General features: G+C 32.4%; 2 protein-coding genes across 2 annotated transcripts; both read left to right on the top strand.

Annotated features, from left to right (window-relative positions):
- Positions 1-14,141: 14,141 nt before the first annotated feature.
- Positions 14,142-15,066, top strand: LOC149518315 (uncharacterized). Its single transcript, XM_089763281.1, has 2 exons — positions 14,142-14,504; positions 14,611-15,066. Exons 1-2 carry the CDS (start codon positions 14,142-14,144, stop codon positions 15,001-15,003), a joined length of 756 nt encoding a protein of 251 aa, XP_089619407.1. The 3' UTR covers positions 15,004-15,066.
- Positions 14,797-16,682, top strand: LOC149518314 (uncharacterized). The gene is made up of 2 exons (XM_089763287.1): positions 14,797-14,937; positions 15,620-16,682. The coding sequence occupies exon 2, from the start codon at positions 15,788-15,790 to the stop codon at positions 16,466-16,468; it is 681 nt and encodes a 226-aa protein (XP_089619413.1). The 5' UTR covers positions 14,797-14,937; positions 15,620-15,787; the 3' UTR covers positions 16,469-16,682.
- Positions 16,683-18,378: the final 1,696 nt, after the last annotated feature.

Raw genomic sequence — 18,378 nt, 5'->3', positions numbered from 1 at the left:
GGTCCTCTATACTTTTTCAATTACTTTTTGATGATTCCATGATATAGTTTTTGCTACTACTAAGTTTAGAAAAGATTGATCTCTATAAACACAGCTGTATCATTAGTTCAAGGTGTAGCATAGTTGATTTATCCATTACACAATTTGTATTTCCCTCTTGAAACTCTGTTGCATGGTCATTTTATTTTGAAGGATTGGTTTATTTCCCTCTTGAAGCATTTGAATCCATTTATTTTTATGAATTTATTTACGAGCTGAAAATATGATTTGAAATAGTTTATCTTATAAACTTCATGGAATCAAATAATCTTTATCTTTTTCCAATGCAATCAAACATGAACTTGATTGAAGATCTATCTTTTAGCCTTTTGTATATTCTCCTTCCCTCAAATCATATGGTCAAGTCTAGCAATTTCATAATGAAATATACAAAAAGGAAGAACTATTGTAAACACCCCAATTTATCCAGGGGTCTACTTGTGAGTTTTGCTAATAAAAAAAATAAAAAAATAGGTGTTGAGTTTATGTGAAATTGTTGGAACTAGTTTGTAAAGTTGAAGTTGGGTTTAAGGTTAGAATTCAAAGGAAATTGGGATTCCTTTTTGGATTGGAGTTCTCAGATTTAAAACTCTATAAATACATACCCACACAAATCATACAAAGATACACAAAAAATCAGGAAGAGAGGTAAAAATCAGATAAAGTAGTCAAAAAAAATTTTTGAAGATTTTTTGAGGATTTTTAAAAAGAAAAAAAGAATTTTTTTTGAAAAAAAATATGAAAAACTCCTAGATTCCGAAGACTTTTTTCAGTTTTTGCCTTAAGTCGAGTCGTTGAGCCGCTTTCATTGTTTGAAGCCAAGTTGCGCCGAGCCGTTTCATTTCTTTGGTTTTTTTTAGTATTTTTATTTATTTTTATGTGTTTTTTTTAGTATTTTTGCATAATTAAATTTAGAAAAAGAATTAAATATAAAATATAAAATATATTTTTTTGAGAATAAGTATTAATTATCCAATGATGAAATTCATAAAAATTTTAAATAGTAAATTTAAAAATTCTTAGGTGAGAAATTTTATCTAAATTTGTCCCAAATAGTAAAATAATTTAGATAAAGTTTCAATAATAATAATTAATATTTTATTTTCAAACAAACAATAAAAAATAAAAATTTTGAAATTAAATACAAATTACCTAATGATGAAATTCATAAAAATTTCAAATGGTAAACTTCTAAGAAATCTCTATGTGAAAAATTTTGTCTAAATTTATCCCAAATGGTGAAATAATTTAGATGAAGTTTTAATAAAAATAATTGTATTCTTTTCCAAATTTGGTTGAAAATATTTGATAATTATCTAATGATGAGATTTTTAAAAATTTTAAATGGTAATTTTCTAAGAAATTTCTATGTGAAAATTTTCTTTAAATTTGTCTCAAATGGTGGAAGAATTTAAATGAAATTTCAAGAAAAATAATTGTCATATTATTTTCTTTCCAAAAAAAATAAATAAAAAGAATTTCTAAATAGGCTCAAATAGTGAAAAATTTAGAAATTTCGAGAAAAAATATTTCTAAATTGACCCAAATGATAAAAAATTTAGAAATCTAACAAAAAAAAAGAAAAAAAGAATCTCTAAATCGGCCTAAATTGTGAAAAATTTAAAAATTTAAAAAGAAAAAATATTTCTTATTTAGCCAAAATGGTGAAATAATTAGATATATTTTCAATAATAAAAATAATCAAATAAACCTTCTTCAGATGACGGAGCTTCTTCAAGATATCAAATGAGATTCTTGAATACTCTTAAAATGATGAAGTATTTTTAAGAATTCTGTCAGATTTATGGAGAGTTTTAAGAATTATTTTCAATATTCAACATAAAAATTTGAAACCATTAGAACCAAGATCTTAGAATAAATTTAAAATAAAATGGTACCATCATTTGGAAGGGTATGTGGGGGTGCTGTAACCTTTCTCATATGTAATCGAACTTTCGAACTCTATTCTAGTTAGTAGACCTGAACCTATTCTTTTAAGGACCTTTAGTTAAGCTTAGGAGTTTCTTAAGAGGATAGATTTCTTATGTGGCTAATTACACCTAATTAAAAAAGATTGATGGTGACTCTATCCATTTTGTTAAGTCTAACTATAGATTTTCGAATCTATATGTTATGACAACTATGATTATAAAAGGCATTTTCGTGAAATGCACTCAAAGAGTGAGTGTACATCCTTTTGCCTTGTGCATTTATCTTGATCATTGGCCAAAAAATATATCTTAGTTTATTGCTTTGGTTAAATCTATTTCTCTGTTATTTTTGTATGTATGTAACAATGAGATCTTGTATATTTTTCCTGATTTTATCTTGTATTACAAATTTTATGGTACTTTTTATAGCTTACTTGGAGACATTTCTCAATCAAGATGGAACATGAAGTTATGAAAAAAATAAATGAAATGTACTGTGATGCATTTCTAATAGCACATTTTGAGGTTTTTGGAGAAATGTTCTCTTCAGTAATAAAAGCCAAGATGAAGAATGGGTGTTGTAGGCTCCACTTAAAGCAAGTGCGACTCTTTTCATGGAGTCCGTTGATGGACAAGAGGAAAACAAATGCAAAGTGAAATGTTATTGTATGTATTAAACTTTGTGTTACATGCATATTGAAACAAATTATATATTTAGATATTTAAATATTTATAATATTTAGTTTATGAATTTAAATTCATTTTTATTTCTTTTAACAATTTTTATTTAATTATAATAAATATTAAAAGAATAATTAAAAAAATAAAATTTTTGATTTAGAGGCGTTTGTATTTAAAAATATCACTAAATGCTGAATTCAGTGACGTTAGTATCAGAAAATACATTAAATTTAGTGGCGTTTTTACTACAAACGTCGCTATTTTCAGTATTTAGTGATGTTTTCAAATACAAACGTTACTAAATTAATGACTTTTTTTTATACAAACGCCATCAAAGTAATGACATTTTTCTGATAAAAACATTACTAAATTAGCAACATCTCAAAGATATAAACTTTGCTAAAATAATAATATTTTTTATATACAAACGCTGTTAATATAACGATATTTTATAAAAAACACCGTTATTTTTCATGACCTGTGTACAACTGACACTCTGACTGATATTTTTCACAAACATCATAAATTTTTTAATGACATTTATAAACGTTATTAAATGTTTTAAAAAATATCACTAAAAATCTAAATTTCTATAATGTACAACCCAGCCGCGAGTTATTGTCTTCCTCGAAACAAACCACACAGATGTCAAATTAATTGAGTTGTCAAATTAATTGAATTGTATCATGAAAGTCCTCATTGGGAGGAGTAATCTATATACGTGACCAAAGTTTTATATATATAGAAAAATATATAAGTATGAAAAGTTGGAAAAAAAAAACTGAAGAATATAAATATTTACTTATATAAAATATTGGGTAATACTTAAAAGAAAAGTAAGATTACCTATTTTATTACCATATCCTTTATGAGTAGATTTTAAAAGAAAACTAAAAATATGAATTTATAGCACTTAATTCATCTTTCTATAGTTTCATTTTTACCCTTCCCTCATCTCCCTTACGTATCCACGATGAGTATAATTGCTTAATTATAGGCGGAGAAAGCAGAATTGAAGCTAAGGTTACGAGAGATATGGAGGTCATTAACAATTCTAGTGCAAAGAGATAATGGGTGCCTTTTTGTGATCGAGAAAAAAAAAACCAAAAGAAAGAGATTGAATCACAAAACGGTATCCACAGTAAGGTGAGAGTCCCTTTCCTCACGCTTTTTTTTTTTTTAGTTATTTTGAAGATCACATCTGTATAGTCTTTCTTTAGTGGTAGAAAGACTCCTCTCTCCCGTCAAGTAAAAATTAAGCCAAACGAACGATATACAGTGAGATAAAGGGCGGGTCGATGGGAGAATTGACATGACATGGTTTGACCCACCAGAATCATAATTACGTTATAAAAGGCCCGCCTGTCTCGTATGAAACAAAGAAAAAGAACGAGAGACTGAGTACGTTGATCAAGCACTCCCTAGATATTTTGTCACAAGCAGTATCTTCCTACTGTCCTACCTTCCTTTCTCGTCGCTTTTACCAGTCCTCCGCATGTCATATCCAATGGAATCGAAATCACTACCTTTTTCACCTTGAAGATGAGCACGTTCGGATGGATATACATTCTAGCATGCAGTCTTACTAATTTGACACCAAAAATTGTAAAAATAGACCAATCGTTATTACCCTTTTTCTTCCAAAACTAATATCAAATTGATAGTCTGATTTATACTGATTAAGTATAAGTATAATATTTTATCGGTCATCAATTTAGACAGGATAGGGGGCGAGTATAATAACTTTTTGAATTTATCAAAAGTTTTTTGTGTTAAAGAGTTTATTTGAAGTTAAAGACATTCTTGAAGATTTTGAAAAACGTAGACATCGTTCTTTCGATCTAGAGATGAATTGGTTGAGTGCAACTATGCTACCTATTAACCTCTATACTTTCTTTACCAAGGTCGACACCTTCATTTTTAAGATTGTCTGAACCTTTTCAGAGTTCGTATCTATTCCCTTTTGATTGATCATGTAACCGAGAAACTTGACTGATGCAATCCCAAAAGCACATTTGCTTAAGTTAAGTCTCATATTATATTTTCTTAAAGTGTTGAAGGTTTTTTTTAGGTCCTCTAGATGCTCGGTTAAGCTCTGGTTCTTGACTATCATATCGTCTACATGTATCTCTATATTACAACTAATCTGGTATTTAAACACCTTGTTCACCAATTTTTGATAGGTCGCTCCTGCATTCTTCAATCCAAAGGGCATAACCTTGTAACAGTAAAAGTCTTTTTTAGTAAAACGTTCATTTTATCCTCATTATCTTTCAACATTTTGATCTGATTATAGCTGAAATAGGCATCTATAAAGCTGAAGAGGCCATGCTCGATATTATCATTTACTAGTTGATCTATGCTAGGGAGAAAGAAGCTATCTTTTGGATAAGTTTTATTCAAATCGATAAAGTCCACACATATTTTTCATTTTTCACTGTGTTTTTTTACCAAGACTACGTTGGCTATCCACTCAAGGTGGTAGACCTCCCTGATAAAGTCACCTTGAAATAATTTGTCAATTTCTTCCTCAATGGCTTGTTGTCTTTTTGGGCCAAAAGTTTTTTTTTGTCGAATTGATTTTACCTCGAGACTAGTGTGTAGTCTGTAGACCATCACTTCAATATCAATTTTGAACATATTAAACAGTGTCTAAGCAAACAAGTCGACATTATATTTTATGAGTTGAATCAGTTGGTCTTTATGTTAGAGCTTGGTTCTAATCTACATGTATTTTTTAGGAATGTTGTTCAAGAACGAGATTGTCATGAGGCCCTCAGCCAGTTCAGGTCGGTTTGCCTCCGAATCCAGTCTTTGATCAATTATCTTTTTTTGTTCAATTAGATCGGGATCATTTTTGGCTAAATAGATTCTGACGTGATGATTAGTATATTGAAAAACTTGTTGAACGTATTAGTATAAGTGAAATATATTCTTTATTTCATACTGTGTTTTGACCAGCGTATTAGCTTGGTCCAAGTAACATCAAAGTATTTGCACCAGCTTAAGAGCTTAGTCGTTTATAATGTTGTCTGAAAAGATTTAAAAAATGAAACAAAATTAAACTTTTTTAGAGCTTAGGAGTTCAAAGTGGCTTAAAAGTGCACTTTTCCAAGGTCAATCTTACGTTCTATGCTTTTGTTGGTGATTTCTTACTTCTTGTCAGTTTTTTGTGTCGCTTCCTCTATGTTTTCAACTTCGATATTGACTGAACTGCCTGTTTGCTTACCATTACTACCTTTCATTATTGTGATATAATATTGTCATGTTATAGACTGGTCTCTCTAAACTTTTTCAACCCCTGCAAGTGTTGAGAATTTTACTTTCAAATAGAAAGTTGAGTTTATAAGTCGCATAACAAACTGGCTAGATTGACCTAATATCATGTTATAGGTAGATGAGACATTTACTAACATGAATTTTACGATCGAGGTAATTATCTTCGGTTCAATCCCTAAAGAGATCGAAAGCTTGATAGCTCCTCTTACAAGCACCCGCTCATTCTCAAACCCTACTAATGTGATGGTGATCGACTTCAACTGATCTTTACCAATCTTTATTTTCTTTAAACAGTCATAGTACATGATGTCAATCGAACTCTCATTATCAAATTAGATTCTTTTGATTACATAGTTATACACTAAGGATGTGATCACCATGGCATCATCGTATGGGTGTTGGATTTTGTCCAGATCTTTCAAGCTAAATGAGATTATCTTGTCTCTCTAGTCTTTTTTTTTTGTTGAGGTGCCTACTGCCATTATCATGCCCAGGTTAAACTTTCTTTTAATCGAGGTGGAGCTACCTTTTGTAATCACGTTAATCACCTTGACAATTGGCTTACTATTGTTAGCTTAACCCTTTTCTTAATTTGGTTTTTCTCCTTAGGTATTCTTTTTCCCTACTTTACTTTTCCCTCTCTATCGTAGGTGAGTGCTCTATGATCTTATCTATAGTCCCTTTTAAATTGATCTTGTCTTCTCTATCTCACAAATCTCTTCAACTGACCTCTCTTATCAGAGTTTCAATCTTGTTCTTCAGGTTGACACAATTTTTGATATTGTGGTCGATGTCCTTGTGAAAGACACTTTTTTATCAGATCCTTCTTTTTGTTTTGTCACAGTAGCTTAAGCCATATGAGGTAGGGATTTCTTTCAATTTGCATCAAAATCCTCTCCTGAGAGGTATTCAATACAGTGTAACTTTTTTTTTCACTAGAGTTTCTAGTTCTATGTCGTATTTTTCTTAGGAGAAGATTATAAAAATCCTTACCATTTTTTACAATTGAAGAAGGGGGATGAGCTTCTTTCACTTCAATTTATTTTCATTATAGCTTTAGCATTAATATATTTCTCTGTTATTAGTAGGACATCGGTTATAGTTTTTAGCGATTCTAGTGACAATGTCAGTTTTAAATAGTACTCCTGATCATTGAGTCCATTTATCAGTGTAGCAGTAATGACCGTCTATTTCAGGTCTTTAACCTGTAGAGCTTTCGCGTTAAAATAAGTGACATAGCTTTTCAAAGTTTTATTCTGCCCTTGGTGAATTGACATTAAGCTTAGGGTCATTTTCTTTACTTTTTAGCTACTCACAAATTTGGACAGAAATGAGTGGTTGAGCTCATTGAATGTGGTGATTAACCTCAGCTCTAGACTGCTGTACTAAGATCGAGTTATGCCTTTCAACATAATGGTTAAACCTTTGCACATTAGAGCCCCATCCACCCCTAGTATCATCATCTTAGTTCTATAAAGTTTCAAATGATCAAAGAAAGTAAAAGTACTTTCATATGTCTCCAAGGTTGGCATTTTAAATCTTTTGTAAGGCATGGTTCTGTCAATTTTTTCAGTAAAGGGTGAGGTTTCCAGGAACTTGAGCTTATCCTCAAATGCCACTGCCTTCATTTTCAATTTTTTTTTCCATGGCTTGCATTTGATATTTTAAATCTCTATTCGGTTGAAATTCATGGTTTGTTTATTTGGATTTTTGGGTTGTGGCATTTGTGGAATTATGGCTTGGGGTAGTGATGAGTTGAGTTTGTGTGTTCTTCTTCTTTGGAGGTTAATGTAGCTTGCATCTTTTTGTAGCTCGATTGCTCGACACCGACTTCTCGATCAGGTGTGACTAAGTCTAGCACTTTTGAGACTTGTTATGGGGTTATAATTTGTAGTATTTGCTTGAGAGCTTGTATATATTTTGTCAGGGCTTGAAATTGTTTCATGGTCGATCTTGCTTGTGGTTGAGCTGGGCAGACATAATGCTAGCTAAGGTGAGTTTCTGCTTCAATTGGGATGACTGTCTCTCCTTCCTCTTAGGTTCTTTTTCTTGGTGGCATTATTTTGTACTCGGCTAATACCAGATGTCCCCTACTTGGCGCGCCAAATGATAGTGTTGAGCTCCAACTTGAGAGTATTCTTGTAAATATAGAAGGAAATGAGGGTTAAAGGCAAAAGTAAAGAGTATTCCTTGTGTTTGCACTCTAATGCATAAGTCAATAAAAATCAAGTCGACAAAAAAGTAAAAAAGTAAAAAGGACAGAGAGAGTGAATGAGATGATCCTTGCCTTTATAAAGATTGAGTCTTCGTATTTATAAGTAAACTAAAAGGGACCATAAGAAGACAATTAAGATAGAGCTAAACTGAAATGACATTGATTATATCATATCAGATCGATACAAATAACAAAAATATCTTTTGATTGTCTGTTAAAAGCTTTGAAAAAAAAATTATTATACTCTTTTGATCATCAAATACTCCTATCACATAAAATTTAAGGATAACGTTCCTAATGACTTATGAACTATAATAAATGAATCAGCTATTTGCCATGCACGTATTTATATTATATTCTTGCGCTTTTTTTTTTTTTTTTTTTTTTTGTCTTTAAAATTAGTGTATCGACAAAAATATCTCGATCAATCATCCTTATGGTATTTGGGCTACAACCCGAGGGTTCTAGAAATATAACAAGGTCACTATTATGATTTCGTAGGTAACTTATTCATTACTTATCTTTGTTTTAATTTAATTTAAAAAATATTAAATGCCACAATAGCTGGCCTCGCTCATCAAATTACTATATTCTCTTGTCCATTGATCATGAGTTTCCGCTGGACTCGACGCTGGATTTTGTTTGCAAATTTTAACTACTTCAATCCAGCTTTGCTTAAATTATTTTTCAAAATAATAATAGACACTTTTAAAGGTTTTAGTTTTGAATTGAGGTTGGACAAAAACTTTTAAATGTTTCAACAAGATTTATGTTTCTAATTTTCTTTTTTTAACCATAAATTTCAATAGCTGTTTGATTTATCCTAAATTCTCTATTCTTACCAATATCAAATGATTTTGCTACTTTGTTTAGACTTTCGGTGTTTATTACAATATATAATTATCTCAATGAGCATTTTTTTTTTTTTTTTTGCAGGGAAAGAAATAACGAAGGCAAGGAACTTTGAACTTTCTCCTTCGATTGATTGGCTTTTCACCCAGCCGCCAGTCATTGTCTTCCTCGCTACAAGAAACTTTTGAACTTTGAACTTTCTGCCTCGATCGATTGGGTTTTCTAGCAACCCAGCCGCGAGTCATTTTGTTCCCGCTACAAACCACACAGCAGTCAGATTAGTTGAATGGGATCATGAAAGTCCTTATTGGGAGAAGTAATCAACATATGTGACGAAAGTTTTGTTTATTTATTTATATTTAAAAAATTTATATTTGATGTATTATTAATATATAAATTTTATATATTTTAATAAATTAAATAATATTATTTTATTAATAAAATCAATTAAATGATATTATTTTATTAATAAATAAAAATTTTAAAAAATATTAATTTTTATATATTTACTTTAAAAATTAATATTTACTTATTAATAAAATTATATGATTTGATTTATTGATAATATATAAAATTTATATATTGATAATATATCAAATATAAATTCATATTTGAAATAAGCTTTGATTAGGATTTTGGTTGCTAAAGAAAAAAATATAAATATGAAAGTTGAAAGAAAAAGAAAAAAAAAATAAAGAATACTAATATTTCCTTATATAAAATATTTGGTAGCACTTAAAAGAAATGTAAGATTACCTATTTTATTACTATATCCTTAATGAGTGCATTTTAAAAGAAAACCAAAATTATGAATTTATAGCACTTAATTCATCTTTCTATATTTTCATTTTTATTCTCCCGTCCTCTCCCTTTTTTTATCCGCGATGAGTATGATTGCTTAATTTGAGGCGGAGAAAGTAGAATTACTTAAATATTATATAATATTTTAAAAAAATTAAATCAAATTTGATTCAAATTAAATTTTTATTTGATTTAAATTAAATTAAATTAAAATTTATCTATTTGATTTATTATTTTTAATTTTTAATTATTTTAATATATATATTATTTTAATATAAAATTTTAATATCTTTAAGTAAATTTTGATATAAAATTATTATTTATATTTTATAAAATTTTAAAATATATATAAAAATTTTAAAATATATAATTTGATTTGATTTGATTTTTTTTATTTTTTATCTCTTAATTTAAAATTTGATCATAATTTAATGTATATTTAATATTTGAATTTGATCTAAATCAAATGAAAAAAATTGATTCTAACGAAATTGAATATTATGATTTTAAATTAATTTTTTAATTTTTTTTAATTTTTTTAAATTTTTTTCCTGCCCCCTACAAGAGACACGGAGGTTATTAACAATTCTAGTGAAAAGAATCCTCTCTCCCTTTAGGTAAAAATTAAGCCGAACGAAAGACATACGGTGAGATAAAGAGTGGGTCATGGGACGGAGAATTGACTTGGTTTAATCCGCTATACGCGGCATCATTAATTGCATTACAAAACCCCTTGCTCGTATGAAAACAAGAAAAAGAACGAGATTGAACAACTCCCTAGATATTTTGTCACAAAAACAATTTTCTTGCTTAATTTCCATGCCTTTCTTGCCCCTTTTACCAGTTGATCCGCATGTCATATCCAATGGAATCGCTACCTTTTTCACCTTGAAGATAAGCACGTTCGGATGGATATCGAGTTACCCATAAAGAATATACATTCAAGCATGGGTTTTTCTAATTTGGCGCAAAAAACTGTGCTACTATATATGTATTAATCTGTCAGGCCAGGCTTTGTTCCCCAGATTGCCCTAGATCATAGTCCAATATATATAGTATCACAAAACATGCTAATTAACTATTTTTAATTTATTTCAGTGCTATAAATTCATTATTATTTTAAATTAGTCCCAAAATTAAAGCTATCTAAATTCGTTGATGATACATATATGTTACACAACATATCCACAACAAAGATTAATTGCCAAATCTTTCAGTACTTAATGTTAATTAGTGTTCGTTATACATACATATTATATGTTTTTTGAAGACAAGAAACATATATATATATAATTATGGACTCACGCACTTGTAAGATACAAAGCAACAGTTAAAAGTGTTGCTATATGAAATGAAAAAAAAAAAAAAAAACCCATCTGTGATTAGTAGTGTTTGTTTTTTTTTTCTCTAACCTCATGATTCCTTCCTCGGCCGGATGTCGGTCAATTTAAATATTTAATTTGCAAAATTATACTATATGGTACATGTCTTTATAAAAAGTGGGGTAGAAATCCTAGAGCTGGAAGTCTAGAGCCGTGGCTGACGCGCAGTATGCTTAATAAAAAAGTAGGTAGCTGCCTACTGGAAAAGTAGCTGACGCGCGGTTTTCCAAATAAAAAGTAGCTAGGTAGGAGCTATCTGAGACAGCAATCAGCAGCCAGATCTGACTTCCTTTTCCGTGCAATGAGATTTGGTAGACCATCGTCCGGTTAATTGAATTTTCCCGGCTAGCTGGTTAGCTTCGAGCTACCGTTTATATATACGCTTCGCCTCTGCTTCTTTGTCACTCTCCATATTGATGATCGTTCTAACAAAGTGCAACCCATTTCCTTAATTAGCTACTCGACTTGCTTTTCCAACTGCTATCAGCAGCAACAGTTGCTGAGCTTGCTAAGCTTAGAAAACTACAGGCCCTTAATTTGTGCTTAGGCAAAGAAGTTCTTTGAAATAAGAGAGACTCCACGCCTCTCCTCATGCGTGCAGTTTCCTATCTGAAACGAATTCAAACCAAACGGAGTCCGATTCCCTGACAACAGACTAAAACTTTTGAGTTGAAAATCACTTTGAACAGCCATGTCGATATTGCCAGCAGAAGGAAATCCGAATGAGTTTTGACAGCAGGTGATGAATTCAGTTGCTGAGAACTCTCATATGCCCGTGCCTTGCGTTGAGTCGGAGGCCTGTTCTGTGACACCTAGTGAAAATTCAAGTTTTAATTGGGAATCATTTTTGTCACTCACATTGTCGAATACCCAACTGCTGTGCAAATCAGTTTTTGTTGTTGATGATTTATTAGATGATGAGCAGCCGTTTAACCATGAACCGGAATTTATAGAGGATTCTGGTTCCATGGCGCAGAATGAGGATATATTGTTGGGAATATTGACTCAAATTCCATAAGAGATTTGTTTGAAATTTGTCAGATATTGCTTGATGGACAAGAAAACTTACAAAAGAAGAATTTCAAGAGAAAGATGATTCTTAATAGGTAAGTTTGACTTACAAGAGAATAATTCTAAAAGAAAAAGAATTCTTAATATGCAAGTTTGACTTACATGAGAAGAATTCTAAGAGGAGAGGGATTCTTAATGGGCAAGTTTGTATGATTATAAATAGGTGAAGTCTCTACAGGATTAGGTATGAGAAAAAGATGTAAGAGAGTTGTAGGATTTTGTGGGATAGACATCCTATAGGAGTATTGGAGTTTTACGTCTTATGGGTGTGTATGTTTGTTTATGAGTGGACTAGAGGAGACTGAGAGGGTCTACATAGGTATGGGTGTATTTGTTTGTTTATGGGTGGACTAGAGGAGACTGAGAGGGTCTACATAGGTATGATGTATGGGAGCATATGGGTATGTGTTTGGTTATGTTAAAAGGGTGCACAAGGGTTTGAATTTGTGTTTGTTTGGGTTGAGAATACTCCATAGGATTAAAGGAGATTGAGAGTGTTTTATGAGTATTGATTGTTGAGTGAAGTTGATGATATTATGTATGTTTGTAATTCTCTATAACTAGTGGATCTTGTTTCTCATCCGTGGATGTAGGTTAGTTGGACCGAACCACGTTAAATTGTTGTCTCTTGTGTGTTTGATTTATTGTTTGATTTCGTTTCCGCTGGTGTGATTGGATTGGAGGTTTTTGCCTAACAAATGGTATCATAGCTGTGGTGTTCCCCAACAAGTGGTATCAGAACTGAATGTTTGAAATGTGAGAAGAGCTGAAGATTCAAGATGTAAAAAGAGCCAAAGGTTCGAGATGTGAAAGAGCTGAAAATTTGAGATGTGGGAAGAGCTAAAGGTTTGAGAAGTGTATGATTTGAGACATGGGAAGAAGCAAGTTCAGAAGAGCCCGATTCGAGAGAAGAGTTCAAGTTTAATTTTTGAAGATTGAGGATTGGTTTGTATTAAGCGTGAAGACACAAGAGAAGAGAAGATGATTGTGAGACTTCCATTACAGATGGAGCCAAGCATGTCTAGCATGAAGACAGATGATTGATGAAATTTGAGTCAAAGTGAAGATTGTTAGGAATATTGACTTAAATCCCATAAGAGATCTGTTTGAGATTTATTTGAGATTTGTCAGATATTGCTTGATGGACAAGAAGATTTGCAAAAGAAGAATTCCAAGAGAAAGATGATTCTTAATAGGTAAGTTTGACTTGCAAGAGAATAATTCTAAAAGAAAAAGAATTCTTAATAGGCAAGTTTGACTTACAGGAGAAGAATTCTAAGAGGAGAGGGATTCTTAATGGGCAAGTTTGTATGATTATAAATAGGTGAAGTCTCTACAGGATTAGGTATCAAAAAAGATGTAAGAGAGTTGTAGGGTTTTGTGGGATAGACACCCCATAGGAGTATTGAGGCTTTATGTCTTATAGGTATGTATGTTTGTTTATGAGTGGACTGCTTTATGTCTTATAGGTATGTATGTTTGTTTATGAGTGGACTAGAGGAGACTGAGAGGGTCCACATAGGTATGATGTATGGGAGCATATGGGTATGTGTTTGGTTATGTTAAAAGGGTGCACAAGGGTTTGGGTTGAAAATACTCCATAGGATGAGAGGAGATTGAGAGTGTCTTATGAGTATTGATTGTTGAGTGAAGTTGATGATATGATGTATGTTTGTAATTCTCTACAACTAGTGGATCTTGTTTCTCATCCGTGGATATAGGTCAGTTGGACCGAACCACGTTAAATTGTTGTCTCTTGTGTGTTTGATTTATTGTTTGATTTTGTTTCCGCTGGTGTGATTGGATTGGAAGTTTTTGCCCAACAAATGGTATCATAGCTGTGGTGATCCCCAACATATATATCCAAGGTGGGATATTTCTGCAACAATCATGTCGTCGCTAGGAGAAGAGGAAGGTAATCCTAACGAGTTGCCACAGCAGCTCAGTTCTCATGATAACTCTCAAAGAGACGTTGGTGAAGAGGGAGTTGGGTGTTTTGAACCAAACCCAAGCCACCTGGACAATGCTGATCAAGCTTCAAATGAACGAATACAAAAGGGTCGTAAACCAAGGCTAACACCAACCGGAAAAGCAGAAAAACAACTTGACCAAGCAGGAACATCAGCTGAACCATGCATTAACTTTCGACAGAAACGAAAGTCTCGCGAAACCATAATTCTCAGAGAAGAGCAAGAAGATGAAAGAAAAATGAGAAAAAGAGAAAAGGATAGAAAATATCGGGCAGATAAGAAGGTAAATGAATTATCTATGTATTCAATATTTCCGGTTGCTAACTTGCTATATATGAGTTAAGTATTTCATAGCATATTAATTTTTTGTTTTCTGTGTGCAAATGAAGAGTAAGTTGAATGAGCTGAAGAGTGAGTTGAATGAGCTGAAGAGTGAGTTAAATGAGCTGAGGATCATCAAGCCACAGTACGAGAGACTGATAAAAATTGCCTCCAGTTTTGGGGGGATTGACGAAATGGAGTCACAGATTAATCACATGAATCTAATGAAATGCAAGTACCCAGAAATTGAGAATATGGAATCAATGTTGGATAAATTCAAGGATATGGAGGCCGAAATAAATAGGCTTAAGAAAATAGAGTTGCAGCATAAGCAAATGCAGAACCAAATGGAACTGGAATCCTTTCCGTTTAATGCATCTCCTGGTAGTCTCGGGGTATATCCCTCTTGCCCTCTATTTTTAGTTTTATTTTTGTTTCGGTTGGATCTGGTGAAAATGTAAAATTCAGAAGCCTATATATGATTTACTCTCAGTCTTATTCTTCTATCCTTTATGTTCGGCTTATAGTTTTTCTGTTCTCCATCTCTCAGATTAGTGATCCGTCCTCAGATGATCCGTTCGTTGAACTTAAACTCATATGATCACTACAATTACATTTTTGGACACTAATTTAGTGTACATATACACACACACATTTCAGTCGACACATTTAAGATTTCTTAAGGAAAAACCAATTAGTTTTCTATATTTTCTATCCTACCTTTATTCTCTCTGTCTCGCAACATTTTGGCTGTGATGAAACAGTATTTTGCTGCCTCTGATATGTTCCAGCAAATGGTGTTCGATTATCAATACTAGGACTAAAGTTGTATTACGCTTTGACTTGGAGAAAGGAATGGAAGTCTTTGGTTTTTAAAATTCCAAAGTCTAAGTTTTTCTGCTTCCAATCTCTCACATGTTCATTCGAGTGCATTCGATAAAGATAAAAGCCTCGCACATTAGATCAACATAAATAATACTCCTACCAATTAGTTATGTCTGTCCAACTTTTTCTTCTCTCGTAATATTTCGGCTGTTATGAGATGCGCGTGTACATATTAAATAATTTACTTTACAGGAGCAGCGGGGATCACAGTCATTAGACTTGATTGGCGATTCTCACATGGTATGTTTATTGCAACGTTGCACCACTTGGTTTGTTCAGTAGGTTCAGTATGTTATTTTTTTTATTCCTGCTTTTGAAATAGAACGTTTGTTCTATTGATCCTTTCTCCAACTTATATTGATGTTTCAGGCGTCAGATCAGTATGGAATTAGTCTAAATTCCTCTGCCGCCATGAGTGGGATAACTCCTGACGTGCAGCATTCTGATGTGCTTGTGAGAGAACTTATAGCTAAACTTACTGATAAGAACGTCAAGAGCGAGTTGGACGACACAAGCTTTAAAGATTATTTAGATGGAGAGCGCGAAAGCGTTGGCAAGTATAGATTCCCACAGTCTCTGGTCTCGACTGCTCGTGAGATCTTCAATGCCCATGGTGATATTACAACAAAATGCAGACACAGTCCTTATCTTGTTCAGGATATATTTGATTCGTGTTGTGCTGCTATCAAAGAGATGGGTGATCGGTTGCTTGAAGAAGTTACTGAAAAGAATAAAAGGAAGTGGAGAGACGCAATCATGGATGCTAAATGCAGTAAATTCAATGTAGAATTTGCGATGGAACATTTGAAGACAATTGTTAAGGCTTACTTTGGTCTCAAAGCACTCAAAGATCGCGAGAGCTTCAAACGGAGGATGGCAAGTCTAAGGGCCTATGAAGAAGCATTGAGAAAGGAGCTTGAAAAGAAGTTAAATGAGATAAATGCCATGGAAGCCAAACAGGAAGACTTAACATCTGAGCTATGCAAGATTTGCCAGGAAGCCGCAGATAAATTTTTGGGCAAAACTGTTGGTATTTTCTGATTAATTGGTTCTATATTTTTATTTTCCCCATTTTTGGCTATATTTGAACGGTCAACGCCAGTTTAGTCTGATCTACGAAACTTACAAGATATCATGTGCTTACCGGGCTGCTGTCATTGCTTGTTTTTTTTTTTTTTTTTGGGTGACAAGCTGTCATTATTACGTTCTTATGTAAACTTGATAGTGGCATATTCACTTAAAGATCTGCTACAACCATGGGCTTTAATATTTATATAGAATTTAATTGTATGTAAGTTTAGATAAGAAAAAAAAATTATAATTTCGTCCCAAAAAAATCAAATATTTTCGTCTTGATTTGAAATTGAAAATCCTATCTCTATTACTGACTACAACACTTTCGGCTTTTGGTTTTGGATGCACAAAAAGAAAGTGCATCTCTATGGTCTAAAAAATACCGCCATACGCTAAAAGTGCAGCCTCAGCCAAAGTATGGAGAAGACCTTTGATTGGCTTCGCCAAGCATTGCTTTGGAGCATTTTTGTTTCGAGCAGGTGTTTCGAATTAGAGAGGAGAATTTGATGCAGACGCAAGTGAGACAAGCCCGGCTTTTGGGGTCTTCTTCAAGCTTCGAGAAGATATTTAGAGTAAGAAACTAGAGCAAAGAAGAAAGAACAAGATTGACAACAAATGAATCATTTTAAATCCTGTGATCTTCGATAACAAAATAACAATACAAAGAAAATGTGAAATCCATGTGCATAGGGCATTTGTAATAGGATAATGGGTGTGCTTACTCAGCCACTTCCATTCCATACGATGGAAAATTGGAATGAAAAGTAATAACGCAAGCCCAGATAAGTTTCTATATTGAAAGTCTTTTAATTTCATTCTCATCTTTCAAGCAAGACCAAAAAACTCAGAGCTCGAAATTATGGTTACTAACAATAATCTTCCTCACTACACAATCAACTAAGCAATGTATTCTAATAAAGGATTATTACATCATCCACCGCCAATTGAAGAAAAAGGCTGAGTTGATTCAGCAGCAGATTAATTATGGAGATAATGCGGGAAACAGGGTCTGCGTTTCTGATATTTCTTTTAGTTTTAGTTTCATTGTACTTTTTATTTTCATCTGTGTAATTGACTACATTAATTGTTCAGTTGCCTATTGAGGGTTGAGCTGCAAACTCTGTTACTCAGGAAAAATTATAGGATTTTAAGGTTAACAATTTGTTTTGTGCAGGCCACTAATCCGAATGTTGTTAATGAAGTTGAAGATTTTGAAACTTCGAATTGTTTGTAAGCTTTCATCTCTTTTTTTCTTTTGTGCTGTTTTAAGCTTCAGGTTTTGCATCTTTTTAGCAGCATTTTTTGACCGACGGAAAGCTTTCAAAAATGATGAATTTTATGTACTAGTCCATTGCTTGGTGAGTTTTCTTTGTTAACCTTGTTAAATTTCCAGAGTTAGGATCTTGCAGGTATTTGATTGTAAAGGGTTCTCCAGGAGCCTGAAATTACCTGAGAAGAGTGTTTTTTTTTTGGGTACAGAGAAGAGATTCTATTTTATATTGGAGAGAGGGGGTCAAGGTCACACACGATATTTCTGGAAAATATGATCTCCAAGCTTGAGTTTGTGCCTTGTAATGCACAAATTTGGTTAGAAGTTTCACTTCGCCAAGAAGAAAGTTATGAGCATTGAGCAGAGACATCTTACAGGGAAGCTGAAGTTATAGCTCAATATTAGAGTGTGAAATCTTGGATGATTTTAAAAATAAATAAATAATTTAATAGAGAATACTTTTTAAAACCTGTAGATAGATTTCTTCTAAAAATTGACAAGGCACAAAGCTTGGCTTGACAAGGAAGGTTAGATGACACCAACAAAATAAGGTGATCCCCAAGAACCACATGGATCAGAGAGAGAGAGAGAATAACAGAAATCAATT

The sequence above is a fragment of the Durio zibethinus genome, chromosome 6, assembly GCF_047325235.1.
Source record: "Durio zibethinus cultivar Kanyao isolate XHJ-2024 chromosome 6, ASM4732523v1, whole genome shotgun sequence".
Classification (NCBI taxonomy): Eukaryota; Viridiplantae; Streptophyta; class Magnoliopsida; order Malvales; family Malvaceae; genus Durio; species Durio zibethinus.
This window is presented reverse-complemented; position numbering and strand designations above follow the sequence as displayed.